The 18,024-nt window shown below is 35.0% G+C and overlaps 1 protein-coding gene across 3 annotated transcripts in view; it reads right to left on the bottom strand.

Annotated features, from left to right (window-relative positions):
* Nucleotides 1-18,024, bottom strand: part of MICU3 (mitochondrial calcium uptake 3) — a 54,143-nt gene that overhangs the window by 17,323 nt on the left and 18,796 nt on the right. For 2 of the 3 annotated variants that reach the window (XR_015794172.1, XM_007439778.3), the window contains exons 2-9: nucleotides 16,145-16,298; nucleotides 13,588-13,619; nucleotides 13,016-13,094; nucleotides 10,480-10,527; nucleotides 8,669-8,751; nucleotides 5,492-5,563; nucleotides 4,032-4,070; nucleotides 219-314 (exon numbers count right to left, since the gene is read on the bottom strand). Coding sequence is in view for 2 of the 3 variants with exons in the window: in XM_007439778.3 (XP_007439840.2) it covers nucleotides 219-314; nucleotides 4,032-4,070; nucleotides 5,492-5,563; nucleotides 8,669-8,751; nucleotides 10,480-10,527; nucleotides 13,016-13,094; nucleotides 13,588-13,619; nucleotides 16,145-16,298 (603 nt within the window). In the remaining variant the exon portion in view is untranslated. The remainder of the gene's footprint in view (nucleotides 1-218; nucleotides 315-4,031; nucleotides 4,071-5,491; nucleotides 5,564-8,668; nucleotides 8,752-10,479; nucleotides 10,528-13,015; nucleotides 13,095-13,587; nucleotides 13,620-16,144; nucleotides 16,299-18,024) is intronic. The other variant, XM_025174139.2, reaches the window with a different exon arrangement.

Raw genomic sequence — 18,024 nt, 5'->3', positions numbered from 1 at the left:
TAATTCCCATAGCTGAAAGGACGGACACTCTGAAGCCTATGACAAATGCTTAATAAATACAGGTACCAAACAAATGCCAAGGGACAAATTAAAAATAAAAAGCCTAAAGCAAGACAAAAATATTTTTAAAGGCATAATATTTACAATGAGGAAAAACAATAGAATGACATAGGAAACAGTGAAATACATTCATGTACCATACAGAGGTTTTATTATACCTCTGTGAGGTCTGAAAAGAGTGCCTGACTTGTGCTACGTCTCAGAGTGTCCCAATAGCTTCTTGGAACAAGATCTTCTCCAGCTGTTTTGAGCACCTGTAGAATTTTCAAAATGCATAGGGGTTGGGAGAGAGAAAAAAACAGCAAGAAGTTATACACTGTAACATCTTTGCAGTGATCTGAGAACCACTTCCTTATTTATCTTATGATTTTACAAGAAAGGCCATTTCAATTTCCTAAAAATATATAATTTTTTTACTTGTCCAAAAACATAGAGTTTTAAATTCCATACAGATGGAAAAGCAAGTTTGAAAGAGTATTTGTGTATATTAGATAGGGTTAGGGTTTTCTAGCAAAAAGAACATTTTCTTTTTTTCTTTTAATTTCAAATTACTGGGTTCAACATTTTTCCATCATATTTCAGGGAAAGAATAGTAATGTGGATCAACTCCAGAGAAAGGCACACTTAAGGTCCATTAAAATCAACTGCCCTTTGGAAGGTTGTCCAAATTCTTTGAAAGAGTCACTTCACAATGTGTGGGAACATACAGGAAACACCTCTCTTGAAATCATTTAAGCAGCCATGTCCAGGCTCATGAAGCTTTGTAAGTTGCTCCTGGCCTTGAAAAGATTTGCATAGCCTTTTATGACTGACAAATCCCATGGATTTCTTTGTTTGGATAACAGCCAGTCTGTGGAGTACTATTTATATCAGATTAAAAGAACTCTTAAAATAATCTAGTAAGTAAGGACTTTAAATTCTATTTATTTAAATAGCAGAGATATAAATAAACACCTCTCTCTTACCCATTAATATAAGAAAAAATTAGTTGGGGCCCAATTTTGGCTGAATGATGAACAGAATTTTCATCAGAAGCCAATGTAGCCTCTCAAATAAATAAATAAATCTCCCCCTCCCCACCAAAAACTTTAGGTTTTCTGTAGTGGTATGTCAGATGACAAAGTGAAGCTTACAATGGATATGTTTAAATACTTTGTCATTCTTCTAAGAGTTACCAAAATAATATTAACTGATATTCTGATTTGCAAATATACTTACAAAGAAACACATGAATTTTGAATGAAATTCCAAGTGAGTGGACCTAAGTATGTAGATTCCCACTGAAAACTAATGTTACATTAAAATTATGCTGTAATTTTGGATCCAGTTATATACAGGTAGTCCTCAGTTAATGACAGTAACTGGGTCTGGAATTTCCATTGCTAAGTGATGTGGTCGGAAAGTGCAATGTCATGTGACCACATCACTTAGCAAGGGCAATCCTGGCACTCCCCACTGTCATTGCTAAGCAAGGATCGTGGGTTGTTAAGCGAGTCCCAGGCAGATTTCAAGGAGGCTGGCAGACAGATAAGGTAAGGCTGGAGGTGGCTGCCACCAGGTGGGGGAGGATGCATGAGGGGCCTGTGAGGTGCAGTGTGGCCAGGGTTGCTGCTGCTGGGCAGGGGAGGGTGCAAGCAACTGGTGTGGCTTGTGACCTTCCCTGCCAACTTCCCCATTGACTTTGTTTGTGGGAAGCCAGGAGAGAAGGTTGCAAATGGCAATTGTGACTGCAAGATGCTGCAACTGTTGTAAGTGCAAGCCAGTTGCCACATGCCCAGATTGCGATTACATGACTGTGGGGGTGCGGGGACCCTCTCGTAATTTCAAACAGTCACTGAACAAATGGTTGGTAAGCGAGGACTACTTGTACAAGGGACTGATATCTTTAGACAGCCTGAAGGGAGTCACTGAGATTGAAGATGATAGTGGTGATATAGGGAAAAGGAGACAATAAAGCCAATATTAAAAACTATGGCAAGTCCACTCTTCAATCTGTGGATCTTCCTATGTAAAGGATTTAAAGGATTTATGATTACTGATTATTTGTAAATTAAAAAACGAGGGGAACATGTCTCTAGTACAGCTGTGTATATTTTGAAAATGATTCGGAAGAAAAGCTTTGGACCTCATGTAAACCTAGCCCTTCTCTGCTACTCATTAAAGCAGCCCCAATTTTTTCATGCTTGAGATTCTTTTGTTCAGATTTAATGAAAAACAGAGAGCTCCTATTCTTGTATGAGGCCCATCAACCTAATCTTCAGGTTCAAGGAATAAACACATTGTGTTAGTTTCTTAAACTACCTACTTTATAGAGCAGTGATGATGAGCTTTTTGGGTTCGCCGTGTCAAAAATTAGGAAAATGCCTAACTTGACTCTGCTGGTGTGTCCCCCCCCCCCACCGCCTGAACAAAAGAGAAACAATTCTTTACATATTCATTTAATTAAAAAAAATACACTCCAATCATGTGTGATGCTCTGTATTATATGAAGAAATGTCAACTAATTACAAAAATGAGATAGGAGTAAAACAATCTCAGTTTCTTTGGTAACTCAAACAGGGAGAATAGTTGTTATTGGGTGTTGGTGAACACTGGCATGTCACCCAAAACACTGTGGTGTGTCACCTTTGACATGTGTGTCATAGGTTCACCATCATCGATACAGAGAAATATATCAGGACTTTGTATGCCTCAGTGCCTTGATATTGACTGATAGTTGGTGGGTACCAATTATTACTGCTGCCTCAACATCCAGCAAAATGTTCATGATACATATATGATCAATACAGAATGAGTTAGTGTTTTTCCATTTGTACATGCTTCTTCATTCAACATTTGTTAGCCTGTCAGAAGGCACATGCAATGCATGCTTACTGCATGCATCAAGCAAAGATCTGGGAAAATAATACATAATATGAAGATATAACAGTAAGTTCCTCTACTCTGACTGCAGCTCAGTTGTATTCATGTTATGTCCTTAATGGTTCATTATTAACTTACATTATTTAAGAATGTTACTGGTACTAAAAAAGACAGTATTTCCAACAGCAGAAAGTTAATTGCTTAAAATCAGAAACTCATAATTAAACTGGTTGTTTCTCTTGTCTGGCCCATCTCTTGCTCTATTTTTTCTAGACTACAGAAGCTAGGCTTCACTGTAAGGGTTGTTCTAATTTTCCTGACCTCTTTCATTTTATCTGGTTCACTGAAACAAAATAGACTGCCTGAAGAGTGGCTTATTGCTTAATTATTGAATTTAGTATCCTAGTATTAAAATTCACCTATGGTATGGTGAACTCAATTAAACTGGCAGTATACAAATGGAGTATTTAATCTTATACATGTTATTATCTCTCACCACAAATACTAAGACTTGAATTTTTATATAGTCAAGAAATGATGTCATTGCTCTGAGTTTTTAAGATATGAAAAACCTATTCAGATTGTAAGTCTAAATATGGCTTCTCCATAAAGCAGGTTGCAAATAAAATATCCAGTGTAGAAGATCAAAAGCAAGTGGAAGAACAAATAGCTGTTGTATCTCCCATCAGTTTCTCCTTCAGGTCTTTCATCCACCTATGGTGTAAATCTGGAGCCCTCTTGGTGAACAAACAGGACAAAAATCACAATGACTATCTTGTCTTCTACCTCAGTATTATAGAAGCAAAGAATTTCCAAGTTAGGCTTACAACAGATAGTTCCTCTTCATCTACAATGATCATGTGGCTTAATAGTGATTCATTCCATACATTACACTAAGTCATAGTTTATATAACCATAGTTTATTGAATACAATTCAAGTGACTGAATTATCACAACACGCTAAGCCAAAATAAAATGAAACACATTCTGGCTTAGCGAATGTGTGAATCTAGTCATTGCAAAACGTATCTTGTAAAGAATGTTTGTATCATGAAAATTAGTACTTATAGATTAGTACTTCTTACAGTAAAAGAGTTTAGAGTACATACAGCATTAGTTGAACTGTGGTATCCATAAAGCTGGAGATGCTGATATAAAGCAGTATGAGTGAAGAGAAGAGTTGAATTTCAGAACAAAACCAATAGAAAAAAAGGGAAAGAAATCAGCAATTAGCTAAGATATGCAAGCCTACATTTTAAATATTATGAGCTATGCTTTATTGTTAAGGTTTTAGGCCATAACATTTTAATATATTTTAAAGACCTTTAAATCACATTGTGACCTTAATTGTAACAATTATGTAAGACTAATAATGGAACAGATTCCACCCCTATCAGAATCCATAGAAAATAAAAATTTAAGAAGACACAATTATTCATACAAAGGGCCAGAATCTTTTCCTTTTTGGCTGGTTCTGGATCTGCTACAGAAAGAAAAAAGCTGCTGGAAGAAGGGAAAGGAGGAATTGCAAGATTGCTCCTAACATCTGAAACACTCCTTATAAAGTGCTCTCCATGGTATGGGCAATCTGTTTTTTAAAATCTATTTATGCCTGCCACTTGCTTCTTCCTATGCCTATCCTTTCTGTTAACAGTAAAAACCTCCAGAGACTTAGATGCTATTTTTTCATATTTTTTAAAGATAGAGTTTTGACACAAGCAGGAACCTCTTGGAAACACGAGCACATTACAATGTAGCAAATACCATATGTAACATTTGTAGTAGGCACTCATTTACTTTTTAGTTATTAATTACTCTTAAGTAACACTAAAGGACTATGGAGGATACGTATATTTTAATTAAGATAATGAAGTACCATTCAAATGAAAAATCATTATAATATCTAATATATATCTAATAACACAACATATTTTAGCAAGGCGGTTATTATTGATGATGGGAACATTTTTTAAACTTTTTTTTTTAAAATGGCATACCGAATAGCATTAAAGTAATTGCATAGAGATTTTTTTTTTATAAAACTTCCATTAAGCTGGAGAAGTGTTTTACTGCAGTTTTTAAAAATCTGCAGTACAGTAGTCATGTGAGAAATATCCTGCCCACAGTAGATAAAATAAATTTGAGCTCAGCAGTAATACTTTTAGCTGCCCAATAAATTATTTCCCATGAAAACCGTATCAAAACCATACCTCTTTAAAAAAAGATGGAAGTGCAGTGCTAAAGATTACTGCACCTATTTCCCCTAACCAAAATCAGCTGCAATTATACTTGCAGCTTATGGTACTGTAGAAAAGCAATCATTTATTTCCATAGGAACCATCAGTCTGAAGATATGTTTGCTTTTAAATCAGACCTTGTTCTTCTACAATTTCTGTTTCAGTTAAAGTTTGTGATATGACAAAGGCTCATATTCATCAGAAAAGAAAATGTGCACCTGCAGTTATTACTGTTAATGTAATAATCTTATCCTATATCCTGTTTGAGAACAAAATTCAAAGAATCATGAGAAACTCTATAATGTTTGTTCAATTCTTTCTAAAATCCCTACCAGCATAGCACGCTTTTCTTCATCTCCTCTTCTTTCTTTTTTCTCATTTTTCTTTCTAAATATGTCTTGCAGCTGAAAAAAAAAGGCAATTGCATCATCTATGGTTGTTTATTTTAAGGATGTTTATGGACAATACCACAGACATAATGCTCTGGAGCACAAGATAGGGAAAAAAAGAGCCTTAGCTCCAGCTGAATAGTATAAGTAATATTTTTGGTATTTATTTTTAATATAATGGAGTTTTTATATACATTTTCCTTCTAAGCACTATGCTCCCATAGATAAATGCAAATGCAATATTATAATGTTTAGCATAACACTGAAACCTCAATTTATCAATAAAATGAGATTTTACAGTCCCATTAGGTACTGTGCATGCAAATGGATGCTTAGATTACAGATTCCTCCAAGAACTGTCATCTGCACCTTTTCATTAATAACAGGAACCAACTCTGTAAGGATAATTATCAGCTGTTTGCAACTAATTCAATTAACCTGATCAAAATTTGCTAGCATACCTGCCTTGATATGCTACATCTAATAATAGATATATTATGTCATCGGTGCAAAACAACTGGGCCAAAAGTTGTATGAAGTCTATCAAGTGGTATGTTGTGGTCCTTAAGTTCCCTCTCCCCAGTTCTGTTATTTATTAATTGATTTGCTTTGAATTGTAACAGCTCTCATCTCACAGTAGTGACCATGAATAAAAATACAAAATAAACAATGTAAAAATTCAAAATAAAACATAAAAAGCAATATTAAAAAACTATAATGGCAATTGTTATCAACACTGGTATGTGTATGTGTGCATGAAAGAAAAAAAGTTTGCATTTTGTTTGTGTGTATGACAGAATATAAGAATAGGGATTATGTTTTTGCTCATATATATTTATTTTAAACTTCATTTCCAAGTTTAAACTTGGAAATGAAGTTTAAAATAAATATAAAACATGGGAATCATGTGAGGGAATAGGGATCAGCATGTGTATGTTAATATTAAAATTCGATAGTTAAATAATTCAATAAAAGTCATAATACTAACAATATTATCTAATTTCATCCTATGCCACTTTTGAAATATTTCTATGTGATCTAACCTCATTCAAAGGTTGAGGTACCTCTTGGCCCAATGAAAGTTGTATTATAACCTTAATGATAACTTTGACAACTAGCTTTGATAACTAGCAAATACACACTGTGTTTTTAGAAACAGTTGAGTCTCTGGTATTCATTAAAAGCATAATAGTTCCACTGAAAATGCACTACTTCAGAATAGAGGATGAAGCTTCATGTTCCGTTTATTTTCTAATGAAAATTTCCACATATGGAAAGCTATTCCTTAAGTAAGAAGGGTTCTAGCCTCATTTCTTTCATCTGGCATATTAGCTTTCCAAGGAAAGAACATTCTTAAATGTGGAAACCTTCATCATGTAATTTCCCACCTGCATTCTGAAGCAGCATTGACCCAAGAGATTATACCATATATTCTTTGAACATTTGAAACAGCTCACTTTGGACTAAAATGTAAGGTCAGTTTATCAAGAAAAGGTAAAGAGAGTGTTGGTAATTGAAAAGGCAAAAAGATCTTTTTAAAAAAATCTTCCATGCTTTGATTTCCCTTACACCAGATACAGGGAAGAAGATCTTGTTGCATTCATCAATAAAGCTCATTTGATCTTCTGGAAATGAACCTTTTGTGTAGAAGAAGTGCTACAGGATACCAAAGAATACGGCAGTGAACATGAATTAATCTAGGAGCACTTTTCATAGGAACATTGTCTGAAACAAAATAATGGGATTGACTGTTGAAAGCAGAAAGGACAAAACAACATCTCTTGTATCAAGGGAACAAAATCCCTCTGTTCTCTGACCTCAAACCTATGACATAAGCAAACAGGTTGTTTTTTTTAAAGAATCTATTAAGCACTTGATGACTTAATTTGGATAATTTTTAATGTTATGCTGCATACAAGAAAAACTGGGTGTTATAAACTCTACATTATCACGTTTCACATTCTTTATGCAATGAGACTTAATAAGTATCAACATAAAGAATAATACTGTTGACTTGGTTATATTGGTTTCCTTCACATAAAAGCTCACTCAGAGTTTCCTTTCAAGATCTTTTACACCTTATAGCCAAAGGTAAAATGGCAGGACTGGATAAGTCCTTGATTTACATTAAAAGTTTCTGTGGGAGTTTTTCTCAAAGCCCTTATTCTATAACATTGGTCATAATTTACACTTATTTCGTATAGCATTTCCTGGATCTTTTAAATATAAACTATAAACCTTATTCAGATGAAACTGCACCATAATCTTCCTCCCTCTCTGATTGTATAGTAGCTCTTCAGCTGGCCCAACGATCTACGAAATGCCCATGCTTCATGTTTGCAAATCATTTGATGGGTATAATTTCATAGCTTCAAGCTATCATTTCATGCCTTCAAAATGCCAGATCAGCATTAGACTTATTCTAATTATTCAGTCTATGAACTGCAGAGGAAATCTTTTATTCATTTTTTATCTCTTGCTATCTTTCCCACACCACTCTGGGTGCCTCCAAACTGATGGCTTCTAAAAACATTTTTTTTTCTGGAAAGAAAAATTATGAAGGAAGTGATGAGAAAAAAATGAATTGAGTTATGAAATTCTGATGACCATTTGAAAAATCCATGAATAAGGAAGAGTGATGTACATTAAAAGCCCTCTAGAATCATCTTCCTCCTATGTCTCTTGTTTTCCTACTTTCTCATATTTCTTGCTCAGTTCACCTTCTCCCTTTTCCCCTCCCATTCCTTCCCAGTGATTCAGGCACTGTTTGCTTCACAACCATGTGGGGTTATTAGGTAACCACCCTTGTGTTTCTTTATTAACCACTTTTTATCATATGAAGAAGTCACGTTAGTCAACTAGAAAAGACTCAAATGAAGAACCAGAGAATGAAAAACTATACAATATAAATGTTTGGGGGAATTATTTCTTCAGATAGATTAGCTACTATTAAATGAGAGGGAGTTTTCTTTCTTTAGAATTTGAATAGTTCTGGAATAATATACAAAAATGTAACATTTATTCACACAAATTTTTTTTCCCTTAGAAACAGGTTAAAAAAAGGTCAAAATACATTAAAAAAAAGAAACAGGTTAAAAATATTACATGTAATATACATACCACTAAGAACTCTTTTTTGTCCACCATTTCATTTCCATCTGTATCAAACATGTTGAATGCTATTCTAAAACCAGCATGTGGTTCTGCCAAGAAATGATAAGAAAAAAATATATAATAGAGAAAAGAAATGTTTTTAGGAGTCATACTGCAGCTAAATACTAAGTCATGTGTTATACTGGCGGCTGTATGTATCTGAATACAACACTCTCCAAATCGTAGGGAAAAAAATGGAGTGACCTGCCTAAACTTACTAGCAGAAGGGATGCTATTTCTGTACTTAACTCTATAAAATCTTTCCTTCATATCATTTTTTTTTTTAGCAAATCTCTGTTACCAGCTGCATGAAAAATACTTCTCTGAGGACTGAAGTGAGAATTCTGTTCATGTCATGTAAAATCAGTTTGCCAGCCCCATTTTGCCTAATTCAACTAGGACTGTACTGTGTTTCAACATATAAAATGGTTATTATTACACATAATTTGGTCCTGTTTGATCAAACACACTGTAGAGAGCCAGATCTGCTTTGAATGGCAACAGAACGCCAATAGCCTTTCCATAAGTATATTATTACACCAGCAGAATGCCTCTTTTCCACAACATTTCTGGTCCTCTGAATCAACCTCCAAGACATAACCCAATACTCCCTTCCCCCTTTCTTTCCATGCTACCAAAGTCTTATCTTTCTTCAGAAAAGAGAATGAAATTTGTGGCATTGTTCAATATTTCAAAATGTACTGATGTTCCATGCCTGCTGAAGTAGGCACAAGATGTTAGTTATACGTGTACACTAAATAAAACTACTATTTACTACTATTACTGCTACTATTACTAAATATTACAGTGGTATGAATGCCAGAAGGTATAGACCATGAAATGTCGTTTCAGATGTGGGCTAAAGAGTGACAGCATAGATTTAGGTATGGCATGAGCCTGTCATATGGAAAAACTCTAAATCACTTTATATTTAATATCAAGGGCCTTGCCCCACTGCTGAGTGAAAGTGCTATCCACCTATTTCTTGAGTTGGCAAAAAACTGTATCAGTGTGACATTTGCTGTCCCCATTGCCAATCCATATCCTGCTTATATTGCTTCTGTTCCCAATCCCTGCCAGTCTCCTGATTTTCTTTCAAGATAATGCCTTACATATTTTATCCACCTTGTGGTTGCTGTCAGAATAAAGGAAAAACTGATACTATAAAACCAGCATAGCCTTTCTGAGTGCTAACTGTGCTGCACAGCTAGTTAGCTAACTCTTGGTTGGTTTCCTTACCACAAGAAGCCAGAACTGCTCTGTTTTCCCAACGAAGCTGGGAATTTAGAGAGAGGTTCCTCCCCATCTTTTGAGGAATGTGTTGGGGATTTTATCCAAGAACTAATTAATTTTCCATTTAAAGGAGAACTTTGAGAAAGGAAAATCTTAAACAATGCCATACATACATTTCATGTATGGTCACGTAACTGTTTCACAAGTATTAGGGCTAACAATTTAAAACTGAGAAGTAAAGATTGGATTTTATTTTGTTACTGCCTGTTGACAATAACAGAGGGTTTTAAAAATCTCCACTGTAGTAATTGCTATATCAAACTGGATTTCTCAGCAGAATAAAGGATATAACTTTATCAAAACAGCTGCTAAACTATTAACCTATATTGTCTGAATAAACTGTACTTGTATGTTCAATTATTTTTAGTAATATTTTGCTAGGAAGCAGCAAAAACAAATTACTATTTATTGACACATATGACAGTTGACATCATACCCATTCATACATGCATCTGTGTAAAATATATTTTACTCTGAATGCTTACTTGTTAAGATACATAGTAAAAACAGATATTCCGTGTAAGAAATTATACCTGAAAAAGCAAGTCAACAAATTAGTATCATATTTTTAGCAAATAATGACAGAAAATATAGTAAAATTATTTATTTGCACTTTATTCCACCTTTTCTCCAGGGAGTTCATGGGGGCTTACAAGGCTCTGCCAGTTCTGTTCTCACAACACGTTAAAGCTGAGGCTATAACTGACACATGGTTGTTAACTCAGCAGTAATGGAACCTGGATCTCCAATTCTGGCACTCTCCATTGGTACAGGCAATCTGTTTATATAACATACCAAGGCTGGAAATCAGACCATAGATTAGTATTTTCACAATGTGGCTGTGCAATGTTTCCTTTGATCTGCAAAAGAACCTTATCCATATATTGACATTCTACAAGGAAACTTTCTGTCAAAAATAATGGATTGTAAATGGCAGTTTTAACCTCTAAAAAGGGCTCATCTATACCACAATGCCAATGTACTTTCCTCCTCAAGATATGAGGAGAGTACATTGGTACAAAAAGTGCTGCCATCACAACCTACACTTAATGCATCTCTGCAACAAGCCAAAGTGTACAAAGCCCGTACATATTTCATCCTGGTCAATTTCATCCTCTTCTCCCCTCCCACCCATCCCCCTTCTTGCTTTCTGCAAAGAAGAAAAAAGGAAAGAGGGAAGGGAGGGTGAAACTGACCAGAAAACAGGGAGCACCTTCCTCTGTTATAAAAAAACAACTGAAAACAGCCTATTTCATCCAAAGGGAATCCTGAACTTGTGGAAGATATTCCAGTGAGCCAGCCACAAGGAAATAATTGTTGGTTGAGGTTCTGCTCCTTTACTTTTTAAAAAATGTTTTGTTCATTTTAACAAGTTTTATTATGGAAGAATACACCGAAAAATGGGGGAAAAACAAAAGGAGAGCATATAAAAACACAAGGACAAAAGAAATCAATAGCTACATCATGGTTAAAGTAGCGTTCCCCTCTTACCTAACATAGGTTTTGCTGTGGATACAACCTGAAGTGCTTCACCAACCATTATATCAGTGACATAGTCACCCTGGTACCTAGTCACCCTTTTGGGCTAGTGCAGGCATGACCTTTGTCTTCCAGTCCCTGGGCCCGAGACTTCTCCTGGGCATGAGGTGAACAGACAGGATGCTGGTTACAGCAGTGCAATCACAGTTCCACCCCCTTATACATGCATGGGACGCTGATGGGGCTTGGGTTGTCCTGCTGTGACTACAGTACTATCTTGACAGTCTGCTCCTTCCTTCCTGGATTTCAGCAGAGCAATTAAGATCTAGCTGTTCCCTCCAACACAGGAGGGCATGACGTTGTGGAGGTTTCAAACTTGCAGGCATATGATTTTATATAGCTTTTTGATAGCTCTGATATTGTTGTCAATTTTGTTTGCAATAAATGTAGATTCATGTATTATTTTTGAGGGAATTGTTTTTAATTTATGAAACGATTTTGATTGTTAGCTGTCCATAGCCTACAGGAATGGTTGATGGACAAATAAAGGAAATAAGGAAATAAAAATTATAATGAGAAAAGCATGAATATTAAACTCACATATAAATAATTTTTTGCCCAATACAGTTGCAGCATTTTTAACTGGAGTTTCAAACCATTCGAACCAAAACTGAGGACCATCTCCTTCCGTAGTAATGACTGTTGGAGGCACATGGAACATCCATATAAAGTTGAATCTCTGAATACTTTTCAGATCTCAGTGCAAATGTGCTCTTTAAGGTACTAATGTCAGCAAGGGTAATGCACTGCATTGGTTTCAAATTAACAGAAACTATTTTAATTTACATTTTGTACACAATTCTAGTTTAAAGTCTGTTTATCTATTATAATTATTTGTAATGAATTACATCTATTTATAGATACTATTTATCAATTTATTTATAAAAGGACATTTTAAAATAGTCTATAGTTTTCTGTTAATTTGAGTTGAAGATTTTTCACAAATATGACCAAAGCTGACCACCACAAAAAATAGTAAAAGAAATCTAATAACACATACTAAAACAATACAGACTTACAATCTTTCAATTATTTATGTTGCCCATATTCATGCCCAAATAACTAAATTAATAATTAAATGAATAAATAAATAAAGGCACTAGACTAGAAAGCAGGAGTCTGTGGGTTCTAGTTCTGCCTTAAGCACGAAAGCCGGCTGGGTGTCTTTGGGCCAGTTCCTCTCTCTCAGCCCAACTCACCTCACAGGGTTGTGATTGCAGGGAAAATTGGAGGAGGAAAGAGTATTAGGTATGTTTGCTGCCTTGAGTTATTTATAAAAATAATAAAGGAGGGATAAAATTTTTTTTAAAAAATGCCAAAGCAAACCCAGATAATTTTGATTGCATTTTCTTTCAGAAAAGATGTAGATAAACATATGAATTTTATGTTAAATTCAAATTATACTTAAGTAACAGTACTACAAACTCTAGTCCAGAATCAAAAGAATTTCATAGCAAAGACAAAGCAAATATTCTTCAGTACCTTTTTCTTGGAGATTCCTGAAGAGTTTTGATGATCCTTTCCAAACTGGTGGAGTTTCAACAAGTATCTGATTCAATTCCTACAAATCAGTTAAAAAAAAAAAAGATGACATTGTCTTATTTGTTTGTTTGTTTGTTTATTTATTTATTATTAAACTTGTATGCCGCCCATCTCCCCCAACGGGTGACTCTGGGCGGCTCACAATAACAAAAAAGGAAAAAACACCAATCCCTCCAACAATCAGTGCATTTCGAAACCTGTGCCCACTAACATATGTCTAGACAACATAGGATTGTACAGTCACAGGAAAAAGAATAGCCATAATAGAGTTTACATCCCATGGTATTTGAATGTTTAACATTCAAGAAATGTTGAACATTTGAAAACATTTCTAATAAAAATGCAGATTAAATTATATAATAAAATATGCAAAGTAAGACCTCACATGCACAGCAATCTTAGACCAATATTATTTCCATACATGAAACTGAAAAAGAGATCACAGCTTGCCTAGTGCTACTAGTGATTGAGTCAGTGTATAAATCCTAATTTGGAAGGCAACTGTAACGTACCTGTTTTGAAAGGGTATTCCACTGTTTGGTCCCTAAAATAAATACAAAACTAATTATTTAAACCAGTACTTAATGGCATGCTGCTATTTACTACTGGCATGATCAATATCCATTCTATCTCCTATCATCTCAATAGTTAACCTTTCTAGTCTCAAAGTTTTTTTAGTAACACATTTTAAATGCTGAAAATGCACTGCTCATCATTCTGATCTTATTCATACGTGGGGCTGGGGATATCAAGTAAGTTATTATTAGATCCAAAGTGTAATTAATATAAACACAAATAGTAAAGTAGAGGAAGAAAAAAAATAGTAAAGCTTATCCGCTAAAAATAGTAAAGTTTAATGGACAGGTCCATGTAATCTGCTTGGCAGTAGTGACGAAGTGGTCTGCCATTGTCTTGTTCCAGGGTGCTTTTTGACTTTCCAGTCTAGTTTACAGCCCTGGCATTCCCTGACTGTCTGATTATTTGCCTGATAGACTCACTATTACTAATGATAATATTTAATCTAATAAAACAAGACTTTCCAAATAAATGGAATAATTAATAATACACTAACTTTTTGTAAAAATTTCTGAAAAAAAATGTAAACGCATTGGAAAAAAGTAACTATATCAAAAAGAGAGCTGTTGCAGCAAAATGGATTGGTAACTGAAATAAACTGAATTAATTGAAATGGACAAGCTAGGGAACCCAGAATGGAAAATGATACTGAATGAATATTGGGATGAAGTAGACATGTAGTACTTGATAGAAAATTATTATTATAATGTGAAAATGTCACTTCTTTTATAGTTTATATTTTTTAAAAGTTATATTTAGAATTAAAAATGCTAGCTATGTAATTCAGATCTAAAGGATTTTAGATTAATGCATATTTGGAGCAAGACTTATAATATTTAGTGGAATTTACTTCCACAGAGCATAAAGTTGGGCCCAAATGAATTTAATGATAGGTTAATAACCTGACCCTAAATATACAGATATGGCTGTGCTAGTAGCCAGGAGATTAAACTGCGTAAGATTATATCCAAGGGAACAACAAAGGACAGCACTGAAGTGATGCCTGAACAGTAAAGAAGTTTTACTTTGTAAAACTAGAAGTTGTACAGTTTTAGAAGTTCTCAGTATTTTTGGTGTTGGTAATGGTACCAACCTGAATTCCATGACAGAGCAGCTGACTGTAAGCAGTGCTATCACTTCAGGCCAAGGCTTTAAATAAAAAGATTAAAAAATCAGTTCACTAAACAGTCACTGGATTCTATATTTGATTATCTTTCCTTTTTGAAATATGGATTGACCATAATCATTTTAGTATATTTTCATAAATATTAATATGATTAGCCTTAAAAATAAGAATATACCTTTTAGTCAATGCTACATTGATTACCGTTAGCACCTGTCCTGGGACTTTAAACTCCATACAGGTAGTCCAACCACAATTGGGACTAGCAACTCAGCTGTTAAGTGAAGTGGTCACTAAGCGAAAACTTGGCTGTGCTTATAATCTTACATCAGGTTTCCTTTGCTTTACAGTACTGCGAAGGTCGTAAATGTGAGGATTGGTTGTAAAGTTACTTTTTCATCACCATCATAACTGCGAATTGTCACTAAATAAGGCAGTCGCTAAACGAGGACTACCTGTAATTTCAAATTATCATTGCACCCTTGGATTCAGACTGCTACTATTCACTTTCTGTTCATCTGTGACTGGAGAGCAAACTGTGCTTGCTGCCCTAACCTCAACAGGGACATGAGAAAATATAGAGAAAGACCATTTTTCAGATATGTTGGATCCCAGACCAAGATACAGTAGGCTTTAAGCCTATTTATTCTCTGGTGTTCTTTTTTTTTTTTCCTATACAGAAAAATGACTGAGTTAGTCTGGCTCAGCTTTTATGTTAATAAAATTTCTGAATCTTTACTTTGCCACAATTCTCTTTATTAGAGCAATGGATGACTTTTGACTTTATTTTCAAAATATGTTTGGTGTGCATGTGAGCACAAATGGAGCATCTCTCTTCAACATCTTAAATCAGCTGCATCAATTCCCAGGCTTGTGCTGCTGATCAAATCCACAACACTGCAGAGCTATATTCATTGTTTTTCCCATTGAAAGAGCTTTGCAATTTCTGAAAAGTTATGATCCTTCTGAAAATATATCTAGTGTTACCTTGCTTTCCCTTTTTACATAATATCTCAGAAATCAGCTTTTCATGTTGTCTTTGGGATATCTCAGTAATACTTAGCTGAATCTGAGATTTAAATATGGGGTATCAAAAATTGCTAAAATACTTTTTTAATATTGCAGGCTCTATAGCAGCAAAGGCTTATTTGATGCATTTGGTCTGCATAAGCAAAAATGGATAATTACCAACAACACAGGATCCTAAAATATCCTAATACAACCAATCAGAATACCCAGTTACTAAACACATAACTGCAAAATATAGAAGATTTGAGCTGTGAGTCCACCAAATAAGGGAGCTTTAGTTATGAACGTTCACTGCAGCAATAATATTGTAGGTTTGTAAAGGGCACAAATCTCATACTTACGTCTCGGTTCATCACTTGTAACAGACTGGATGAAATCATATGGTGTCATAAATAGCTGCCCTTCAAATTTTAAACTGGCAAACATTAGAAACCGTCGCTCCCGGGATGTTGCATAAAGATCTAGATCTTCATGATCTGGTCTGTTTTCTGTGACCTTCAACAAACGATTAAAAAGTGATTAGCTATTCCAATTATTGTATCTCAAACTCTAAACTGTATCTAAACTGTTTCACCTTTTCCTTTACTTTTCACCTCTTTCCATATTTTAAATTCTTTAACTCTATATGGCAATCATCTATAGCAATTCTGTGTTATTGTAAAAACAAGAGTATATTAACTATTGTGATACTATTATAGGTCACATTTTCAAGAGAAGTCAACTAGGAAACTTGAGGAAACAGCATACTGTCTTATTGGCTATAAAGTGACCTATAAGGAAAGCTGCTTGTAAATGAAAGAACTTCTATCGTGCAATTATCAGACTTAACACTGTTATGAGTACATGTGGCTCTGAAACAAAGTGTGCCCAAGTTATGCAGATTCAAACATTTTTATGAAACACAATGAAAATCACACCTGATACAGCATGCAATGAGATCCCAGAGAGGACAAAAGCACTGGTGAGGTAATGGGTAAGAATCAATAAGGGTCCAGTTTCTATTCTTACTTTTGGAGATTATCTGATTAAAATCTCTTAGTAATTAGCGGCAAACCTCAAAAACTTTCATGAAAACATATCCCCAGCAAACGATATTAAGACTTGTGTTTACTAATCTTGCCAATCTTGCAGTGATGTTGTATCATGTTAAACCTCAGCAGTTTTACAAAGCTGGACAGTCATTTATATTAAGCAAACTGTCATCAATGTATGATTAAACTTGAATAAGATTTTACTCTAGCTCTTAAATCTCTTCTTCCTCCATCCACTCATGGAATATAAAGTGAGAGGTTGACAATAGTTTAATGCAGCTCTGATAAAGCTTTCCAGAAGTACTCAATCCAATCACCATGTTTATGAGAGTAAGAAACAGTTATCGTATTCAGACAGAAACAGAGCTATGTTCTTCAGAATTCAGTGACATCTATGTGTGAGTAGCAATGCAAATGCATGCATGCCTGTTTAGAAGAGTATCATTTATTTAGGTGTTCGTACTATTTTGATTCTTAACACAAACACTTGACCATCAGTTGACTCACTCACCCCATCTTTTATACATACCCTGTGAAAGGAGGTTAGAAGCTAATAGTTTTAGCCCCAAACAGCCTGGGTCTGAGCTAAGCTGATACCTAATCAGGTGAATTGTGTGAACAGGGTTAAAACTTTCTTTCTGCTATTGCCATGAAGACAAAGTCCTACAGCAGCCCTTAAAAGATATCATTTTGTTTTCCTTTTTACTCCCAATTCCTGAAGTCACATGAGGGGAGGGGTGCAGAACAGTGAGATAATGGAGTAGGTAATCTTTCCCCCATTCCAGTTGTAGTTGTGCGGACCCTAGTCAGACCACTGCTTACCTTTTGTTTCTTTGCTTGCTTTTTCAAAAAAAGCTGGCACTGGAGGCAAGTTGGAGGAATAAGGTTGCCAACATTGCTTCAAGATGGGCTCTTCTGCCTTTGAAAGTTCATGACAGCTAGTACATTATAGGCACAGTTTACCCCACTAAAATGCATGGTATGTATGACTTTACATGCAAGGCCATACATGACCCTTGTTGTGAGTGTAACCTGCCAGACAAGCTCAATTCCCCAGACAATCCTCGCTCCCCCAGGAGTGGCTACTCAATACATATAGAGACAAATTACCCCATCTTCTCTTTCTGCTGGAGGTAGAGTGAGGCAGAAGAACAGCAGTTTCAAGTACTGCTACTTCAGAAGGTAAAACA

Source organism: Python bivittatus, unplaced genomic scaffold (genome assembly GCF_059951505.1).
Source record: "Python bivittatus isolate LINGU-HERP-01145 unplaced genomic scaffold, Pbiv_v1 ctg000070_np1212, whole genome shotgun sequence".
NCBI classification, from domain to species: domain Eukaryota; kingdom Metazoa; phylum Chordata; class Lepidosauria; order Squamata; family Pythonidae; genus Python; species Python bivittatus.
The sequence above is the reverse complement of the archived record's forward strand: the minus strand, read 5'-3'. Positions and strand labels throughout refer to the sequence as shown.